Source organism: Sciurus vulgaris, assembly GCF_902686455.1.
Source record: "Sciurus vulgaris genome assembly, chromosome: 13".
Classification (NCBI taxonomy): domain Eukaryota; kingdom Metazoa; phylum Chordata; class Mammalia; order Rodentia; family Sciuridae; genus Sciurus; species Sciurus vulgaris.
Genome location: NC_136474.1, coordinates 40,992,398 through 41,015,243, shown reverse-complemented (window position 1 = coordinate 41,015,243; position 22,846 = coordinate 40,992,398). Strand labels below are relative to the sequence as shown.

The window sequence follows — 22,846 nt, the reverse complement described above, 5'->3', positions numbered from 1 at the left end:
TCCTGTTCATTCCATCTTGATGAGAAGTTGACACATTTATTAGGCCACGTGACATCCTCCTATTGGTCACAGGACTTTATGTTTTCACTGTGTTTCCTTCGTATGTTTCTGTTTATGTTGATTCTGTTGGTATGACTTCAGGTTCACTAATATTTTTTCTCCAATATCTAATCTGTTGGTAATTCTACCCAGTGAATGTTTTATTTCATGTATTGTATTTTCATATATAGAAATCTCATTTTTAAGAACTTTTTGTATCCTCATTATGTTCATGTTGTATTTTAAGCCCTTAAGTATTTTGAATTTTTTTGTTATATACATTTTAATATTTTTCCCGCTAATCCCATCATCTCTGTGTTTTTTTTTCAATTGACTGATTTTTCTTTTAGCTATCTTCCTTCATATGTCTATTAATTTTCAGTGGATTCTGGCACTTGTGGATTTCAGGTGATTATGTGCTAGATATTGTTGTATTTCTTTAAACTGTGTACAGCTTTATATTGGCAAAGAGTTATTGTGGGTTTTTTAAGGAAGTGGGTAAGAACATTCTAGAGTAGCTTCTGGCTAGGACAAACTTTGCCTTACTAGTAAGACATGAGAATCCTAAGGCTGACCATGTCTCTTTACTCTTGGTTGTTGTGAGAGTTGTTACTTAGTTGTGGTTGAAAAAAGAATTCTACCTGGTATGTTTTTAGTATTCACACTAGTATATATTCATATTCCTTGCCCTATATGAGAATTTTTAAAATTATTCTCCTGCAAGAGAACTTATTATTATTCTCCTACAGAGGATATTTTTATTATAGCTCCCTGGTTCTTTTTCCAAAAGTTAATTTTTTTCTGATCTTGTGAAGGTTCAACTCATGCAGCCCTGATCAGTATTCATCCTGAGTCCAGGGGATCCTCCTGCCCATTCCTGGAGCTATTTCTCTTTCTCAATCCTGCCTTTCTGGTGCTCTGATCTGTATATTCTAGCTGATTCAGACTTTCTGAGCTTTGGTCTCTGTTCCTTTACCTGGGAGACTGCTGGGCTCTGAGCAAGAACTCCTTCTCTGGATTGGGTGCTGTAAATTGCCCTCAAATAGAAAGCTACATTGACTGGAGGGATCACTGCATTTGTTTCCTTTCTGCATGGCAGCATTATCCTGTACTGCCTGTCCCTAAGTTTAAAACAATTTCTTCCTTTATTTTTCCATTTGTTTACAGTGGAATGGTAATTCTGAACCCCATTACTCTGTCATAACTGGAAACAGAAGTTTACTTGATGTGTTGTTAACATACACATCTGCACACATGACCATATACAGTATTTGTTTTGACTCTTTTTGCCTTTATTAGAGCGACAGCAGACCTTTTTGTTGCTTTGTTTTCTGTACCTAAAATAGTGTCTGGCATCTCAAAACTTGTACCTAGTATTCATGGATACTCAATAAATATTTGTTTAATCATCATCTTTATCATATTGTAACCAATAACATTCTTCAGAAATAAATTCCTTTTCTTCTCTTTGCATATGTTCCCCAAACCATCTTTACCTACATCTACAATTAAATTAAATTAAGAATTTAATTGTAGATGCTTTGCAGAAATCTAGTTTTCTCTTCTGCTAACAACCCAAATCTCAGCTGATTACTGAGAAAGTTGAAGTTAAGTAGAAGAAATGTCTCCTATGTATTTTAAAGCACTCACTTACAAATTATTTTTATGTTTTTCATACGATGCTATTAAGTGCATTGACTGAAGTATGCTCCAAATTCTATTAGCCCATGTTTAGAAGAATGCAGAATGGGTTATGAAGAGTTCTTCCCTTCAGGAGAGACCACCTAAAATGAATCTTAAATCAAGTCAGATTGGAGCTGGAGGGAGGATTCCAAGCATAGGAAAGCTCTCAGGAGCAGGGAGCCAGGCATTAATTTCCAGGATGTGTTCTTGAGGAGCAATATTCTGTTGTCTTGAGATCTCACTGCACCATCCACATTGAGATGTCCAGCATGCTGTTGGACCTGAGTCTGATGGTATAGTTAAGAACAAGTTACCTGGGTCATATCAGCATATAGGTTAAGGCTAAACTGAGAAGTAGGAAGAGGTTTTGGGAGGGAGTGTCCAGGTAGAATGGAGAGTGTGCCAAAGGTGGAATCTTGAAAGATACTAATCCATAATGATTCTTGAGTAAAGAGTGTTCAGGAAGTAGATGTAGGGTGGAATGCTTGTAAAAAAAAAAAAAAAAAAAAAAAAAAAATATATATATATATATATATATATTTCCCCAAATCCTCTGAACTGAAATTTATGTGAGAAAGCTCCAAAGATCTGCAGTTTAAAATTTTCTAAAAACTTTTTTAGCAAAATAAATGTTACAAGTCACTGAAGTCATTTGAAGAAGGAACTTCCATCAGTTGAGTCACATACAGCATTACAATTGGACGGTAAAAGTAGCCATAGCATCTGGCCATTCAAAGGATGCTCCTGGATTCTGAATCTTCGTGCTGCTGAAAATAGGGTTACATCTTGCCAAGTTTCTATAAAACTTAATGATATATTAATATAATAAATGTTCCTTGACTAAATGTATAAGTCATTTAAAATATGATTGCTATGAATGTCATTAATAACTAATTTGGTAGATTTAGAGAGAAGACAAGGCTGGTTGGGCGGGGAAGAAGGGATAAGAGCTATCGAACCAGCCTTACCATGAGAGCTGATTGTCATGCATATACTCCTCAAAATCGGAGATGGACCTGAAATGGACTAAATGGACTCAGTTCATTCAGTAAACATTTTCTAAGGGTTTGCTATGGAGAAGTCACCAGCTGTGTGTCTGCTAAGTACATGCAAATATGCGTCCAGAAGTACAAAGGGGTGCGGTAGGGTTCCCAAAACTTTCATTTACCTTCCTCCTGTTGTTAACATTACATATCTTTTTCTGTTACAGAATATTGATTTTTGTATCATCTGTTCAGTATTACATAGTGCTTTCTTTTCTTTTTTTCTGTATAGGAAAATATAGTTAAAAACAGTTTTATGAAAGATTATTTCTCTAAAGTTACTCAAGTTTCCATGACTAATATTCATAATCTTTCCCATAATTATTACTTTTTAATCAAGAAATTAATATCAATCCACATTTACCATTTAAAAAATGATTTTATTTCTCTTTAATATGTAATTCTAAAATGTTGCTGAGGACATTTTCCCATATTGACAATAAATGGGAAACAATGAGTCATTTCTTAGATTTCAGGGTCAATTAAATATAGTTTTACCAGTTGTTTATTGACTAAAAATGCAAGGGGACAAAAAGGGGCTGATATTCACCCTTGCTCCACTAGTCAAATCACATGCTTCCAGAAAAGATTGTCTTTACCAAATTCATACAGAGGTGCTATATGGGCAAGTATGAGCCCTGGTGCTATTTCCTTTTGCAGTTCTACTAAAATACAGATATTTTGTTAAGCAGAACATGAGCAGTTTTATTATAAATGGAAAACTTGAGAATGGAAAATGAAAACAAAAATGGAAACTCTCTTCCAACACCACTTACCTGTTCTTCAAAACCAAAATATTTATTGATATCATCTTTTTTAAATAAGTGAAAGTAAATACAGTAAAATGCAAGACCTAATTTCTCTGCATCATTTGTGTTGTTTTAAAAAAATATTGGATGAAAATCAACAGATTTGCTCACAATAGAGTCCATTCAAGGCATTACTGGTGATCGTAATTAATCCCGGGAAGTGGTCAAGAAGGATGAAAACATTATTGGAAAAGAAGTGGACAGGAAGCCTTAAAGGAGTTGAAACTTCCTAGGTTGGGTTATTCCTCTTAGAAATAAAAACCTTCAACTAAGATGACAGAAAAGAAATAACTCTCCATCCCCTGTGGCATGAAGTATTGATCAGGGATTTATAGTCTTCTGTTTGCTGTCAAGAATTAGATACTGAACTACCAGAGCCATTCGTCTCAGCTGTGGGAGAGCACGAGTCCCCATTGTGTGAAGTGCCAGCCAGAATAGTTATACACTTCTCTTTTGATGGAGCTTACAGCTCTTGTCTTTCCAAAATTCATATTTACCGTGGATGGAGGGTGCTGGTCTCTGCCTTGCTTTATCATCCTATGAAAGGAATTTTGAGGACTGTAATTCCAACAGTTGTTTTTATGCCATTTTTAAAGAGCATGAATTACTCTGACTGCAGTCTTAGGGTTTTCTCCAGGAATTTATATGATTAGCAGTGTTTTAAGTAAACTGTGGAGCGTGGGTAGAGAACTAATTGCAAATACTTCCAGTTTTATAATTACTATTATCAACAGTGTCAGTAATACAAATGTGAATTTAAAAATTTATTATTTTAACTTGGTTATGATACTTTGGTATTGTTTCTGCAAATCACAAGGAAAGCAGAGTTAATTAGAAATCTTAGCTCTCACTTCCTCAAATGATTTTAAAGTAGAAGACATGAATTTTGCCACTATTTCAATAATATACATTCTAAAATGTCAACTAATGAAAAATTTAAATTATGATTAATGTTAATAGCAAATGGTGCTAGTCTGTTCCTTTGGGTTTTTTTTTTTTTTTAGATCAAACCCAGGGGTGTTGTACCACTGAACCACATCCCTAACCCTTTTTATTTTTTATTTTGAGACAGGGTCTTGCTGGGTTGCTGAGGGCCTCAATAAATTGCCCAGGCTGGCCTTGAACCTGGAATCCTCCTGCCTCAGCCTCCTAAGTAGTGGAATTAATGGCATGAGCCACTGTACTTGACACAGCCATTGTTTTTTAATGTATGATATCTTTCTATATTTTGTGGTACAACTCCTCTATCCAGGTCTGCTAATATTAGTAATATTTGGTCTGCTACTCTTGCCAATTTCATTAGGTCACTTTCAAATTCTTAAGAGAACCTTTTTTAAAAAAATATTTTTATCTTATGTGACCCTTTTGCATATAGCTCTTTTTATTCTTTAGCACAGGTTTTGACCAAGGACATTACTCTCCACAAATTTTTTGATTATAAATATAATCAACTTGATTTTTTTTTTTTTATCATATGCTTTTCAGAAATACATTCAGCGAAAAAAGAGGATAATCTCTAATGGAAATATGTTAAGCTTTAATATTCTAGAGAGTGCAGAATAAAGTAAAAATAGATCAGGAGACTGGCCATCAGGGGGAAAAAATAGAATTAGACATTTGGAGACCAAGTTTGTAGTCCTAGTTCTCAAAATTTAATCATATGATCTTGAACTAGTTCTTTAACCTCTCTGAGCATCATTTTTATTGTATATAAAGTGTGGTGGTCTTTTTGGTCATTTTCCAGATTTGCTTTTAGCCCTTTTATTCTAGGATGCTCTGTTTCATTAGAAAACCCCAGATATGGCTTTCTGACTCAAAACCGTTCGTGTGGAAGTTAGGAAGGAGCCACCTCAGGATTAACTATCAAAATAAATGGAACATGAATGGTTTTGTTGCCTAGGGGGATGCTGTAGAATTAAAACCACCAGGGAGTAAGTCTGAGTATGAAAAAGTATACTGTGAAAGAAGCCACATCAGGAAATGTTGGTGTATGTTCATTCAAATGGCCACCTCAGCCTGCCAGAATCCAATAGGTTGGACTTATATCCCACTTTGCATTTTATATAGTTTGAAGCTCAGCTGATCTGAGTGCCCCTCGAGGAAGAAGTCCAGTCCCAGTCAGGGAAAGCCTTGTCAAGACGGACTGCAGAGCATTTTCAGCGCATAAGCATGAGAATGTTCATCTGGGACACCCACAGACACTGCCTGATGAGCCCTTTGAACTTCTTTGTTTTTCTATCCTGTTATGATTGAATTTTTGGAGCTGAAAAGGAATGACAGATAAAACAATGGAAAAATAATACAAGGATACAATAGAGCAGAGTTTTCACAATTCGGCTTTGATGACTGGGTGATAGCAATAGAGACCAGACATGTGGAAGAAGTGGCCGTATGCCACCAAATACATCCCACACCAGAGAGGCAGACAGGGAACTAGGAAATCAAAGCAAACCCTAGGATGATGCCAGCATGGGAGCTTCATCTTTTTGATAACTTAATATGCAGTAGTGCCAGCTGCAGTGGGCACCTCAAAACCACATAATAAGGATATGCACTGCAGTTGGTACTAAGCCATTGAAGAAAATATGGCTTACTTTCAAATAAAGAGATAATCTTTTAAAAAGCTTTTATCCAGATTGCTTGGTGAAGTATAGTTTCAGAAGCACAAAACATATAGATTTCCAAGATGCTCATAATTTCTACTTGGCTAAAGGGTGGAATTTTTTTAAAGAGCAAAAGAAAGCTTCTTTTTGCTCACATTCTGTTTTATAGATTCTTTCCTGAGTATCCTCTAGTTGGATAAAAAATACAGCCTCTGAGCAATGATTAGGTGTCACTGAACTAGTTCTCTGCTCATAACTTTAATTTATCTCAGAGGATAATGTGATAAGAGTCACTCGTGGGATTGACTGAGCTTCACCAAAATCAATGTATATGTCAAGCTCATAAATAGCATATTAGTTTTAACACAGCCAGAACATAAAACATTCACATTTGGTGATTGACTTTGCCTGCAAAACAGACATTTTAGCTGTCACTAGTTTAGATGATTATTAACTGAACAGGGAACAAGACCATTTCCTATTTGTGACTGCTGTCCTTTGCTAAACGCAAGCAGTAGCCTTTTGTAGAAATGTTTTTCAGTCTTCCTAAACCCAGCCCTTTTGGAAATTTTCATCTCTCTCCACCCCTCTACCCTCCTTTAACCTTAAAGTTATTTGAAATCTCAAAGCCTTTCTTTTCTTTTCTTTATTTTTTAGATGTTGATAGACCTTTATTTTATTCATTTATTTATATGTGGTGCTGAGAATAGAACCCAGTGCCTCTCAAAGCATTTTTAATTATCAATTCAAAAAGAATTAAAGCAGAGATAACTTTTTTCACATTTTTTTTCTTTGTAGAAATAGAATTCACATAACATTATTTATTTATTTAGGTACTGGGGATTAAACCCAGGGATGCTTTATCACTGAGCTGCCTCCCCAGCCCGTTTTATTTAATGTATTTATTTTTGAGGCAAGATCTCTCTAGGTTCCTTAAGGCCTGACTAAATTGCACAGGCTGGCCTTCCACTTGCCATCTAGTCCTGCCTCAGCCTCCTGTGTGGCTGTGATCACAGGTGTGCACCATTACGCCCAGCAGCATAACAACATTTTCAAGTGCAGAATTTGGTGGTGTTGAGCCTAATTATAAAAATTTGGCATCAAAATTCCAGAACATATTCATCACTCCAAAAGGAAACTCTATGCCAAATAAGCATCTCTCTTCCCCTCCTTCACCCAAACCAGGGGAATTCTAAAATACAGACTACAAACAGTCCCCAATATATATGATGATTTGATTTCAGATTTCTTCACTTTATGATGGTATGGAAGCATACCCATACAAATATTCTGGTTTTCACATTCAGTCCAGTATTCAGTTAATTAAATGAGCTATTTAATGCTTTATTACAAAACAGGCTCTATGTTTGATGATTTTTACCCAATTCCAGGCTAATGCAAGTGTTCTGAGTGTGTTTAAAATAGTCTGGCCTAACCCATGATATTCAGTATTCAGTGCATTTTTTTTTTCTTCTGGGTACTGGGGATAGAACTCAGGGGCACTCAACCACTGAGCTACATTCCCAGCCCTATTTTGTATTTTATTTAGAGACAGGGTCTCACTGAGTTGCTTAGCACCTTGATTTTGCTGAGGCTGGCTTTGAGCTTGTGATCCTCCTGTCTCAGCCTCCCAAGCCTCTGGGATTCCAGGTGTGCACCACCACACCTGGCTTCAATGCCTTTTTGACTTACAATATTTTCAACTTACAGTGGGTATATGAGGGAACTGTAACCCAATTGCAAGTTGAAGAGCATTACATATTTGTAATATTGTGCACTGTACATAATATATTTGAATGAATGCTTCTCAATTTGCAGTGGATTACATCCTGGCAAACCCACTGTAAGTTGAAGATATCCTAAATTGAAAATGCATTGTATAGGCCTGAACTACCAGACCCTGTGTGTTTACACACACTGTAGAGTACCAGTCGCTTCCCCTCTTGACTGGAGGGCTGGTGGAGCCCAGCATGAAGTACCACACCACATCTCGTTAGCCCAGGAAAAGATCAGAATTCAACCTCTGAAACGATTTCTACTGAATGCATAGAGCTTTTGCATCCTCATAAAGTAAAAAAAACAAACAAAAAACCCCAAAAAATAAAAACCCAAGTTGAGTCATTTTAAATATATGCTGTCTGCATATATTTACACATGCACCTTATAATATGTGTACTTCAGTTACATGGTGAATATATAACCTTTGATTCTGGTCAGTGGCTTTTCCTGTATCCTTGGTAGATGAGTTGATAGGGCACAGCACAGGTCACTTTCAATGTCAAGCATGGCTCCTCTTTCGTAGCTAAAATCAGAAAAACATGCTGCTGACACCCCACCCGACCGTCCACAAAGATTCCAATATGCTCTCCACTCTCGTGCATCCCTGGGGGTCAGGTATAGTGGTGTGAAGTTGTTTTTTCTGCCATGGCCACTACTCCTGTCCCAAGCACAGTGCCTGTCCTCAGGCGACATGAAAGCCTAAGTTGAGCTGCTGATGTGAACCTCATGGTTTTTTTTTTTTTTAAAGTCCATCTTGCTAATATTCCCTGCTGTGTGACCTTGGATTTATTTGCTGTTTTAAGCCTCCCCCAATCTAGGAATAGATTTTTTTCTGTGTCCTTGACCGCCAACAAAGAGGCTCAGATGGACTTGTTTACCTTTTGACAAATAGCTTCATGGGTTCTCTCCTGTTGCCCCCAAGAGGGGTGAAGGCAGGCCAGAAAAACAGAATACTGGGCTGAAGAATGGGAATGGAGGGACACCAGAATGACAGAGTCAGGGAGCCTGAGAAAGGGAGCCGGGACCTCCTCTGGCTTCTTGCTTTTATTACTCTGAAACTATAGCTGCTTTTTATAGTCATTGCCTTTCAAGTGTTTTTTGCAAGACATCCAAGCTGAGCTTGTTTATAATTATGTTAGAATCCAAAGATTACTGAGAAGCCAGAACATAAAAAACAAGGCATTTGTCCTCTTACTTTATCTGAATGGCCTCCTGAGGAAACCGAGGGGGCAGACAGCTGTGTAACCAACTGGGACTGTGCCCAAGGTTTGTCACAGAGAGCAGCGACTTCTCCAGAGTGATCCTGCTGCAGGCACCCTGCAGTTGGCATGGCAGGTGATTTCTCTAGATGTCCATGCTGTGCGGCTCCCAGGATCACTCAGACAGTGACAAGGTGAATTCAGTCCTCCTCTTTAGGAAGGAGAAGAGGCCAAATCTCTGGTTTTGGTATATTCTTCCTAAAACTCTTAAAATATGTAAATGCAATAGAAATATGAAAATTTTCCTGCATGGTTAGCCTACATGGAATGTAACTCCATGGTGTGCTTGATCAATGCCAGATCAAGATCCAGGGTTAAGCTAATAACTTGGCAAACCTTACAAGTGAGAGTCACTGTTATACCCCTCTTTGCTTAGAAGTCAGGTTGTTTTCCATCTGTCATTACTTGGTTATTCCTCTTAGTGGGGTGGAGTGGGTGTCTCATCTCACCCTACCCCAAATGACTTATTAAAGTTTTTCTTCCAGTTACATCAGTTAGAAAAGATTTTGGCTGCAAATAAGAGTAACAAAAATAACAACAGCTAGAATGGTTTTTAAAAATAGGCATTTATTTTTCTCACATTTCTGGAAGTCCAGAGACAGGCAACATCTGATGTTTTTTTATGAGATTCAGTATTGTCGGGGCTGATCACTATAATTTCATTGTTTCCTCTCATAAGTTGCAAGATGGCTGCTGAAGCACCAGTCATCTTATCCACATTCCAAGAAAGGAGAAGGAGGAAGAAAAAGGGGAAACATGTTAGAAAAAGAAAATATTTCTCTGAAACATTGAGAGGACTTTCACTTATGTGACTGGCTAGAATTGGGTTTAGGATAAGGAAAGTGGGCAAACAAGACTTGGGAATAGGATTGGGTCAGAGGGGAGCTCTGGTAATACAGTTTTATTTGTCTCCTTGCATTTCCAGCAATATTTTAGTGATTTTAGGCCCCCCTATAACCCAATCCTAAATTTTAGCTCTGAGCATGCTAACAAATTAAATTATAGCAGTCACAGACCTATGGGCTTACTATGTACCAGTCATTTCACACGTATTAGTTAACTTAATCCTCATAAAAACTCCATGAAAGATATGTGATTGATATGCCCATTTCACAGACTGGAAAATGAAGGAACAGAGGTTAAATAGCTTGCTCAGGGTTATAAAGCCAGGAAGCCACAGAGTCTGTATTCAAACCTGGGCCGACTGGCTTCAGCTTTTCTCAAAATCACTACACAGTATTCCTTCTCTGGTATAAAACACACACACACACACACACACACACACACACAAACATGTTATTATAAACAGATTCGCAATTACCTGTCTTTTGAGATTAAGAAAGATTGCTAAAATTACTGCTGAGAGACCATTTGGACAGGATTGGAAAGGTTTGAATTCATATACTGGCTCCCATGTAAATAGGCACTCTTTCAGCAAGTATTTCTGAGCTCCTATTGTTTGCCAGACACTGGCTAAATTAAACAGATGTGCTTTATCTATATTCTAGTGGGGGAAAGACCCTCAGACACAAAGCAAGCAAATCAGTAAGCAATGGTTACTGTTGATGAGCAAGAAGGAGGCACGCACCACGGGGTGGAGACGGTGAATAACTGGGGGAACGCTGCATTCTGGTGGCCAGGAAAGGGTGCCCTGCAGAGGCGGCTTGTAGGTTGGCAGCTGGATGGTTAGAAGCATCTTGCTGCAGAAAAAGCAGTGGGAGAACGTTCTAGGCAGAAAAGAACTAAAAGACCAAGTTTCCTTAGGGAAGAAAGAGCGTGGCTTTTTAGAAAACTGTGAAAAGATTAGCATGCCTAATGCTAATGCCCAGGGCGAGTGATGGAAGGTGAGATTGAAGTTTTAGGACAGAACATGCTGAGCCCTAAAGTCACAGGGAAGAATTTGCATTTGCATGAATTATAATTCCAACGGAAGCTTCATGCCCCTCCTTTACTCTCAGTAATTCCCTTATTGAATAATGAGACACAAAGTGCTGGCTTTGACTACTTCATTAGGTTTATGTAAGGATCAAATGATGCATATAAGAGTAAATTGTAATAAGTAGAATTCTCCATAGAATAAGAGATCATCATAAAGGCCCATAGAGTATTTCTTAGCAAGAAGTATGTCTTTTGAAAATATTTTGGGGATATATTTTACAAGTGAAACTATGGTTAATGCAAGCTGTGCCTAAACAAATATAGGGGTTTCTTTTGTTGTTTTACTGAGGACTAAACCCAGGCCTCGAGCATGCTAGGAAGCACTCTGCCCCTAAGCCACTCTCCAGCCCTTTTTTAAATTTTATTGTGAGTCTGTGTCTCCCCAGGTTGTCCAGACTGGCCTAGAACTTGCAATCCTCCTGCCTCAGCCTCCCCAGCAGCTAGAACGACAGGTTCCCCAGCTTACTCGTTACAAATACAGCTTAAAAAGGGGGACATGCTATGTTTACAATGTTTTGTGGGAGTCCTGCTTCCAGTTAGGACGTAGACTAGTTTGTGACAGACTATTATCCCCACATAATAGCTAAAGAGAAAAAGGATAAACAAAAAATCTCTTAAAAACTGTATTGGAATTAGATAGATGCATTCTATATAGAACATGGCAAAAAGATGAAAAATAACAATAATTAATTGTGTATTCAGAATTCATACCAATCAGTGTTGAAACTTAGTGTAAAAGCAGGAGGCAATATCCAGTGATTAACAATTTCATAGCTTTTGTATATCTGAGAAGTGAGTGCTCAGATGAATTTTATCTTTGCAAGCATGTTTTTGTAAGAATTGTGGGTGTGCCTATCTTAACATTTGTTTTCTGTTTTGAAATCAAGTATGCTCCACATTTTATATGTTTTATATTAGAGATTGCTTTAATGCACACTTGTCAGATATATATATATAGTACCAATGTACCAATGTTACCTTTGTTTTGTTTTAGATGTTAAGCGCATGCTCATGTTAGGTACTTACAAAAATTGTTACATTAAAAAAAAAAAAAAAAAAAAAAAACTGTATTGGAGAGTTGTGGGTACTAAGGTGTGGAAGAAGCAGAGTTCCAGGAAAAGAAGAACTCTTTCGAGGTGAGCAGAACCCAGAGGTCATGTCCCTCTCTGGGCAGGAATGCTCCATGAGTCTCTCCCCTGCTGGGAGAAGGTCACCCTTGCACAGATAGAAGGACTCTCCGGGGACATGGAGGTACCAGTGGAGCCGTTGATGACTGCCTGCCTTAGCACAACAGATAGGAATTTGCAGAATTCCAAATGCAGAGTTAGGACTCCCTCCCTTACAATTCTCTACATTGGGATTTCTGTTAAGAATCCAGCAGCAACACAGTAGGTCTGGAGACTGAACAGCAAAGCAAAGAGAGTTCTGTAGTTCTATGGTTTTTATCCCAAAGCCCTCCTAGCAGAAGGGATTATGGTATCCAAAGGACAAATTTCCCCCTTGATGCTTTTGAAGCCAGAGGAAATAAATAATAATAAAAGTGAAATCCATCCCATACCCAGCTCCACTCTTGATTGGACTGAAGTCCCTCACTCCAGTTACCAAATAGAGGAAACACTTGCCCTTTCTCAGGGAACCCTTGTTTACTCTGGTTTTCTAGAGTTCTTTTGAAAACAGTATCTGCCAGACAATAAAGTTATGAGATATGTGAAGAAAAAGGAAAGTGTGATCCATGAACAACTGACATTTAAAAAAAAATCACTGTTAGCCAATATGTTGGCAACACAGATGGTGGCGTTAAGAGACAGGAACTTCCAAATAACAATGGCAAATGCTTTAGATAAATTAGAGGGAAAAGTGGATGAAAGGGGATAGAAATATTGATAATGTCAACAGAGAAATGGAATTTCTTAATAAGAATTGGATAGTCCTAATATGAAAAACATAGTGTGAGAATTGAAGCATTCAGTGGATGGACTTAACAAGTAGAAGAAAGAAAAATGAACTTGAAACAGAGTAATAGAAATACTTTTTATTTTATTTAAAGTTTGCAGTTCTGGAAGTCTAACTGGGCAAGTGTTCACCCACTGAATTACTTTCCTAGCTCCTCAGAGAAATAGAAATTCTTCGATTGAAGCCCATAGGAGACAAGTGTGAGGAGAAAAAACAAGGTGGATCATGAAAGACATTTCTTATATCAAATTTTTAACAGTCCTGTAATTAGAGTTCCGGAAAGAGAGTAGAAAGAATGGGACAGAAGAAACATCAGAAAGAAAATGGGTAAGAGCCCCCTCAACACACACCATGATGGAAGACTACAGATTGAAACTGAGTAAACCTCAAGCAGAATAAAGAGGAAAACTAGTCTAAGCATATCATATTGAAACTACTCAACACAAATATAAAGAAAAAAATGAGACCTCATATCTGAGAAGAACATCAATAAGAACTGAACTTCCTTCTCATCAGAACTAATAAGGTCAGCAACACAGTGGAATGGCTTCCTTAAAACGATTTGAACAACAACAACAAACATTGCCAGACTAGAGACATATGGCCAGTAAGATTATTTGTCAAAAGTTAAAATAAATTAAAGACATACTCAGATAAAAAGCCGAGGGAATTTGTCTCCAGCAGATCTATACTAAGGAATGAGATAGGAGACACTAGAGGAAGTTCTCAAAGCTGAACTGACCCATTATGGATATACCGACATGCAGAAAAGAATGAAGAGTACCAGAAAGGATAAGTTAAAAGACTATTCGATTTCTAAAAGAGCACTGAGTATTTTAAAGCAACAACAATGATTATTGGAGACGTAAATATGTGAAGAAACAACATATAGGAATATAAAGGAGGAGGAGAACTGTATTCTGCAAGGACTTTAGATTTTGGGGAAGTTATTAAATATTAATCCAGTATGGGTAGTAATGATTTATAAATCCCTGGAAATCATTAAAATATAACTCAAGTTACAGCTAAAACACAATGGAAGAAAATATGGAGTCATAACATCTTCCCTGTTTTTTTTTTAAATGCCTCTTTGAATATATAGTAATTACCATACATTTACGGTCTAATTTTAAACCTAGTGGTGTTTTCCCAACAAAAGTTGCTGTGCCACGTAGTTGCATTCTGTTTTCCATGTAACATTTTCCTGGTATTGTTTTGGAATAAAAAAATACAAACAGTTGATAAAGCCTAAACTGGATTTTCTCCTAATATGGTGTGGAATGAAGCTGCAGATTAAGGCTTCTCGGCTGGATGGGCTTGGGGACCAGAGTTATGTAATGTATTGGGAGTCGAAGGTCATGACCTGTTCTCTACCCTGGGACGAAGGGGAAACACTTGGATCCCTAACCAAGAAAGTGAAAGCTCTTCCAAGGGTGTTTGTCTCAAAAAATGCTGTCTGACTTCTTTGCCAAAAAAAATACTTGATCATTGCAATTAAAGGATTCTTTGGTGGATTGTCTTAGATGAACCAGAGTATTACTCAGCTGCTCATGACCAATATTGCACATCTGTTGAAAAGGAAAAAATCTTAAAGGCCTTAAGAATAATAAAGGGAGCAATAACTGTCTTATTATTTAGTCGATTTCATATGTCTTTCAACCACCAGAATGGGCCTGCCTTGTCCAATTATAAAGAATTCAGTGAAAAACCTCTTACCACCAAATTATCAAATACAGCTGCCTAAATTTCTACCTAAATACTTAAAATATCATTCAATGCATTTCATTTTTTTCTGAAATGCTTTAATTTAAAAAGACGTAAATTGTCTCTGTTACCATCAGTTAACATCAAAACTAGAACTACTTGCAATCAGGTACCATAGATGAAAGGATCTATGAGAAAATTCCAGAATTTTCTACCAAGACAATTTAGAAATCTAGAAGGATCGCCAGAGGTATAGAGAATATAAGCAAATAGGATTTTTTGGTCATACTCGTGGAAGCTTTATTTGGTCAAACTTATGGAAACATTATTTCCCCCCACCTCCTGTACTCTCGTGCATATCACTGTGTTTTACATATGCCATAGGACATGCCTGAATGTTTTAGTTAGCTTCTGCATTGCTGTTACTAAAAGACCCAACCAGAACGACCTATAGGAGGAAGGGTTGACAAGAACAGCTTAGAGGAGGAAGAGTTCATTTTGGTTCATAGTTTCCGAGGTTCAGTCCACAGATGGCTGACTCCATAGCTCTGGGCCTACGTAAGGGAGAAGATCATGACAAAGGGAGAAGACCATGACATGTGGCAGAGGGAAATAGCTCAGGACATGCAACCAAGAAGGAGAGGGAAATCTGCACTCATCAGGGACAAAAGATAAATTCCAAAGACAGGCCCCCAGTCACATTCATCTTCCAGCTGTACCCTACCTGCCAATAGTTACCAAGTTAATCCACGCCAGTGGATTAATCCACGGATTAGGTTAAACCTCTTATGATCTAATCATTCCACCTCTGAACTTTCTTGTATTGTTTCTTGTATTGAGATTTTGGGGGACACTCATATCTAAATGTAACACTGCATTTGATAACGATCCATTGCTGCTCTGCATATCAAAATTTAATTGTCTTAAGGGAGTCATAATGCCCACAGTTGACATTACTGTGGCCATGCTCTGGTTATCTGTTTCTCGTTTTGGGTTGAAACAACTCAGACCACACATTGGTAGTCTCAGTCAGGAAGAAAGTGAGCTTGGAGGAGATTCTTTGAAAGAGGATGTAAACACATCAAGTTTGAAAATTAAATAAGAGAAAACAAACCATGCAAGAACAACAACAGAAGTATACCTTGCATTCAGTCTTCACGGTTAGGGACCAGAAGTTCTCTGCTCCTAGGAAATGTAATATTTGTCAATTTTGTTTTTAGGTAATTCATCATAATCTCTTGGGATTTCAACATTTTGACATATGTCTACCTTAATGTGTTTTTAAAATTAACATTCATTGAAAGTCTCACGTTCTGAATACTTGACATGTGCTGACTCATCGGTGTTGGCAGCACCTCCATAAGGAGGGGACCCATGAAGCCACTCAGGCTATTTTACTCCTAGATTGGCAGAGATGCTCTCAGGTAGCGAGTGACCCCAGCAGCCTATGCGTCACGCCTACGGTGGTACCCCGTCCTTAGTGGGGAAGTCGTTTGCACCAACTGACCGAGGGTCTCTGGGCTGGGTTATCGCTATTCCCACTTAATGTTACAGATTATTTCTTTGCACTTACAACCTTAGCAGTTAATTTTTGTATAGGATTTGGTTTTTTTTTTTTTTTTTTCATTTAAAGTATGAGAAATAGACATAACATATAATTTGCCACCTTAACCATTCTAATTGTGTAGTTCAGTGGCATTAGGTGCATTCACGGTGCTGTGCAGCTACCACCACCAGTCTTCTCCAGAACACTTCTCATCTCACAGATATGAAACACGATCCATTAAACACTGCTCCCCTTTCCCTTCTCCCAGCCCCTAACAACCACCATTCTACTTTCTGTCTTTATGGATTTGACTACTCTTGGTCCCTCATAAATAGTATCATACAGTCTTTTCTCCTTTGTGACTAGCTCATTTCACTTAGCAGATTGTCCTCAAGTTTCATCCGCATCAAGGCCTATGTCAAAATGCCCTTCCTTTTCCAGGCTGAATAATATTCCACTGGGCATATACACCATAATTTTCTTATCTATTGGGTTGTTCCACTTTTTAACTCTTGTGAATAAATGCTGCCGTGAGTGTGGTTGTAACAAATATCTCCTTGAGTTGTTGCTTTCAATTCTTTGGGGTGTATATCCAGAAGTGGAATTGCTGATCACATGGTATATATTTTTAGAAAGTTTTGAGGAAACACCACAGTGTGTTCCATGGAGGCTGTGCCATTTTACATTCACACAACAGCGCCCAAACCTTCCAGTTTCTCCACCTCCTTGCCAAAATTTCTTGTCCTAATGAATTTGAGAGCAGTCACCTTGTCGCTCCTTTTTCATTCATCGTCCTAGGTACTTTACAGAAACGAGCCTTTCCCATACATGTTTTGACTGATAGGTATATTTAACTTCCCATTTTATGCTTGGGTGAGAATTACAAAATGTACTTTGGCGTTGATTCCTGTATGGCCACAGGGTCATTATGAAAAACTGAGATGGAAAAGAAGGGCTGCCACAGAGTGGAGACGATGACCTCGGATCCCTCTCTTTCACACAAATTGATGTCAAATTCTGTGACTGTATAACATAAATACACTGATTTGCACTCACAGATATTATTCTTTCCTCAGAAAATCCATTCCTCGCTGCCGAAGAATTAACAGGATGCTCTCCAATGAATCCCTACATTCTCCTGCATTCAGCCGCTCCAACTCACAAGCCTCCGTAGACAGCCTCTCCATGGAGGATTTCTGGCGGGAAATAGAAAGCATTAAAGAGAACAGCATGGGAGGGCAGGAGGAGCAGCCACCTGCCGAGGTCAAGCCTGTGGATGGTAAGGGGACACTTGTCCAATATGCTCTCTCTACGCTCTCCTGTGCTCTGTTGGCAAGCAGAAATCACCCCACTAGTAGCTTAAAAATGGGTATAACTTGGCATATCAGCACCCTGCTCCTACTGATTTCTATCTGCTGAACGGACTCAAGTTGTCTTTTCATCCGTGAAGGAGGGCTGAGCCCCAGCTGAACCAGGCGGGCCCTTGTATGTCCCTACTTAGATGCTGTACCTCTCTACTCATGTGGTACATCACCATCAAGCAGACTTGAGTATTCTAGTTTTGATGGCTTTTACTTCTGTAAACATGACTATTAGTTACGAATGGAGGGAAGGAAATTTCCTAGTATGGTTTTGGAGAAAAATATTCACTTTGAAGCATTTTCTTTTTTTCTTTTTTCTTTTTGTACTTGTATTAATGTATTAGATTGTCTAAAATTCTACAAAAAATAAAAGTCATGTTTAGCCTTCTGAATTTTGGTGAAACAAAATAGAAGATCGGAGATCAAAACAAGAAAACAAGGGGGGAAAAAAGAGTATAATTTTCCTTAGTTCGCAAAAAGCAAAATTGCATTGCTTACCTGGGATTAAAAGCATAGGCCCTTTCTTCCAAGCCCTAGCAATCACCAGGTAAATACATAAGATATCCAAGAAGGGCTGAAGCTAGATTAGTAAATATGCCTCTAAGAATGCTTTCATAAGCCTGTGAGTCGCCTCAAGACAACTGCTAGGATAAACTGAAAAAAAAAAAACTTCTCCGTCTTCATTCCCTTTCCTAAAAAGTCTGCCTTTCTCAGCACTAAAAAGTGATCACTGAGATGCAACACAGTTAGTATCCATCCCACTTCATTAGTAATAAAAAACCATACCACACAGATCGTGAGACTCTCTTCTAGAGAACCACCCTCCATCAGGGAAGGGTATTCTTACCCCCTTCACTTACTTCCTTACAGTTTGTATTTTCAGATCCAGAAATACATTAATTCCTATGTGGCCACATAAGGAAGACACCTCCAATTCCATCTCCCTTTGTTTCTTACCAGCTAGTGATCCATATGAAAAGCCGTGAACTTACAGTCATAACCTCCAGTTCAAATCTAGAGCCACAGGGTCTGTTGCTGTCTTCTCTTTTTCTTTATTCATAACTCCCTTCTCCAATAATGAGAAACCTGGCTCCCTCTCTCTCTACAGTATATTTACTCTTTGGTTCCTGCCTAGAACAAATGGAAAATATTTTCAGGTCTGCTAGCATAAACAACTATAAACTGCAGGCTTACTAACTAGAGTTTAATATTTATTTACAGATATTTGCCCTTGAAGTATTTTCACAGATCTTCAGTGTGCAGTTCAGTGAGCTTTCACAAAAGGATGCACTTGTAACTTGACACTGATCAAGAGAGATAATATTTCCAGCAACCCAGAAAATCTCCTCATGCCTTGTCACAGTCTCATCCCACTCAGTGATTCACTGTCCCTGGCCAGAGGCAACCATGGTTCCTGTGTTTGTGCATCGTTGGTTAGCTTTCAGTTTGGCTTATTTTTGAGATTCAGCTAGTGTGTCCCTGGTTCCTCTTGTTATTAGTGGGAAGCTTGTATTATTTACCAGGGCTGCCTCAACAAAGTACCACAAAACTTGGTACTTTATGGTACACATGGTGATGTTTTGAGATGGGCATTCTATCTATATCCTAATTATATTTGTAAAGACCATTTCCAAAAAAGGTCACATTTCCTGATACTGAGGGCTAAGCTTCAACACATCTTTCTTGGAGACACAATTCAACTTATAGTAGAGTATTCCATTGTATGAATACACCACATTTTGAAAAATCCTTTTTACCTGTTAATGGACTTCAGGATTTGGTTTGGTTTTCTTGTTTCAGTTTGGATATTGTAAAGAAGGCTTCTATGAGTAATTTTGTAAGAAATCTTCTGTGGACATATGTTTCGACACATATTTTATATAGGATATGTTTAACTATATAAGAAAGTGCCAGAAATTTTCCAAAGTAGCTTTACCATTTTACACCTCTTCCAGCGATTTATAACACACAGTTCCATTTCCAAATCTTTGCAACATTTGATGTTATCAGTTTTCTGTATATGAGTAATTCTAGGAGATGCATGAAACTATCTCATTATAGTTCTAATTACATTTCACTGGTGACAAATGATGTTTAACTTTTTTTCTGTGCTTATTGTCCTTTCATCTATCTTGTTTTGTGAAATCTTTTGACTCTTTTAAAAAACTGGCTTTTTCATTATTGATTTGCTTGACTTCTTGATATATTCTGGATACAAGTATCTCAGACATATGTACTATAAATATTTTCTCACTCTGTTGACTTGCCTATTCATATTCTTAAATGAGGTCTTTTAATTGAGTCTTCCTCCTCTCCCTCCATTTTTTGCTGCAGGTATATAGAAATAACAACTAACTTCTGGATTTTTAAAAAAATTTTAAATTTTTTTTGTTCTAATTAGTTGTACATGACAGTAGAATGCATTTATACATTTTGATAGATCATACATAAATGAGGTATAATCCCTTATTTTTCTGATTATACAAACTTTAGGATCACATTGGTCATGCAGTCACATATATACATATGGTAATAATGTCTGTTTCACTCTATCATTCCTACCCCCATACCTCTTCCCCTCCCTTTACTTGCCTCTACCTAATATAAGGTAAATCTGTTCTTCCCTATTCCCCTACCCCCTTATTGTGAATTAGCATCTGCATATCAGAGAAAACATTCTGCCTTTGGTTTTTTGGGTTTGGCTTATTTCAATTAGCATGATATTTTCTAACTCCATCTATTTGCCAGGAGAATTTGATTCTTCTTTAAAACTGAGTAATGTTCCATCATATATATATGTACCACATTTTCTTTCTTTCTTTTTTTGTTAATATTTATTTATTTATTTATATTTTTAAATCATTTATTTATTTTTTAACTTTTTTTACAGACTGCATTTTGATTCATCATACACAAATGGGGTACATCATTTCCTTTCTATGGTTGTACACGATGTAGATTCATACCATTCATGTAATCATACATGTACATAGGGTAATGATGTCTGTCTCATTCCACCATTTTTCATACCCCCCCATTTCCTTTTACATAATCCAAAGTTCCTCCATTCTTTTCTCACACTCCATAAGCCCCCCATTATATATCGTTCTCCACTTACCAGGGAAAACATTCGGCTTTTTGTTTTTTGGGATTGGCTTATTTCACTTAGCATGATATTCTCCAATTTCATCCATTTATTTGCAAATGCCATATTATTGCTCTTTATGGCTGAATAATATTTCATTGTGTATATATACCACATTTTCTTTATCCATTCATCTATTGAAGGGCATCTAGGTTGGTTCCATACTTTAGCTATTGTGAATTGAGCTGCTATAAACATTGATGTGGCTGTGTCACTGTAGTATGTTGATTTTAAGTCCTTTGTGTGTAAACCAAGGAATGGGACAGCTGGGTCAAATGTTGGTTTCCTTCCATTACTTCTGTATCTTAACTTTATATCACATTACCTTTCTAAATTCTAGCAAATGTCTCCTCTATTTCTTAGGATTTTTACAGAGAAACAAAGAAGTCTATTAATAGAGGCAAAATAGAGAAAGTTTTCCTTTCGTATTTTTATGCCTTTTAAAAAAATTATGTCTTATTGTACTGACCAGGGATTCTAGCACAAATTGAATAGAAGTGGTAACAACACATATCCTTGCTATGTTCCCAGTTTTACAGGAAAATGATTCAATATTCTCTGTTAAATATGATGGTAACTGTGAACTTTTAAAAGGTGCTCTTTACAAGATGGCTATCTTGTCCTGTTTTCTAGTCTTGTTTGGTTTGGTTTTCTTGTTTCAGGTGTTGAATTTTGTTATATGCTTTTCCCACATGATTCATTGAAAAAATTAATAAAATCTTTGTTTCTATTAAACTATGTTCTTCGTGTTCAATTTGCTCATTGTTTTTTTCTCCTTAGGATGGAAACCTCAAGCGTTTATGAACAATTCCCATTACCTTTCTAATATTGCTTTCACTGCACCCTACAAATTTTGAATATATTGTACTTTCATTATAGTTTTGTTTCAGATGTTTTCTCATCTTTATTGTATGTTTCTTAATTTCCAAATAATTGGAAATTTTCTAGACATCTTCTTGTTATCTATTTCTAAGTTAATTGTATTGTAGTTAGGTGCTGTAGTAGCAATCTTTGAAATTCATTTAGACTTATTTTATAGTCTTTGCTGAGATTCCCTGTCTGCTCACTCATCAGAACAGTTTTTCCTTTAAGTCCTTGAGCATAGGTAGGAGGGCTACTTTCATGTCCTTATTTAATACTAGTCTTTTGGAGTCACTTTCTATTGACTACCTTTCTCTTGTTAAATTGATTTACTTTTCTGTTTGTTCATTTGCCTTACTTTTCTGTTCGACATGATCAATATGTTTCAGAGACTGTTTTCTGTTATCTTCTATGAACCAAGTTCATTTGGTTCTAGCAATTAACTTGACGGGATTCATCCTCCCAAATTTTCTTTCTTGTTGGTCAATTATTTTAACCTTCAGCTGTCCCCCACCCCCAGTGGGATGCTTGCAGTCTCCCACACACCTTTTTAGTTCAAGGTTTAGTCAAGAATCTGTGCACAGATTTTGGAACATGAACAGGAATATGCTACTTACTTTCCAGCTGTTGGTGTAAATCCCATACTTTGTTCTCTGACTCCTCAAATAAATAAAACTGTGACTTTCTGTCTGAGTTCTAGTCACCTGTCCTATAGATACTGGAAAATGACCTCAGTTGATGATCAGTTTAAGGGCAAATTTTATCCAGTACATTTTCTTTTATAAAAATTTAAGTTTTTTTAGGTCTTGTGCTTGGTTCTTCTCTAGTATCTTCATGTGGTTATTTTGTGTATTTTTTTCCCAAAAAAATAACAGTTTTTTGAAACAGTTTTTTGTAACAGTTAATACAAGACAGTTATGTCAGTATAAGCTACTCCATTTTCACCAGAAGATTTTATTCTGTTTGATACGTGTCTCCAATGAACTTTCCAAGCTGATGGATTTTCAGTATGGAATGGTATGCATGATAGCTAGGTTTATTTTTAAAAGTTGGTATTTGTATTCATTGTTTTATGACTTCTTAGAATAATTTTCTTAGTTCTATTTTTCAACAGAAACTTTAT

The 22,846-nt window shown here is 37.2% G+C and overlaps 1 protein-coding gene across 5 annotated transcripts in view; it reads left to right on the top strand.

Annotated features, from left to right (window-relative positions):
• ARHGAP28 (Rho GTPase activating protein 28) overlaps nucleotides 1-22,846 on the top strand; it is a 209,650-nt gene that overhangs the window by 114,369 nt on the left and 72,435 nt on the right. For all 5 annotated transcript variants that reach the window (XM_079109222.1, XM_079109223.1, XM_079109225.1 and 2 more), the window contains exon 2: nucleotides 17,433-17,635. In XM_079109222.1, the coding sequence (XP_078965348.1) occupies nucleotides 17,433-17,635 (203 nt within the window). The remainder of the gene's footprint in view (nucleotides 1-17,432; nucleotides 17,636-22,846) is intronic.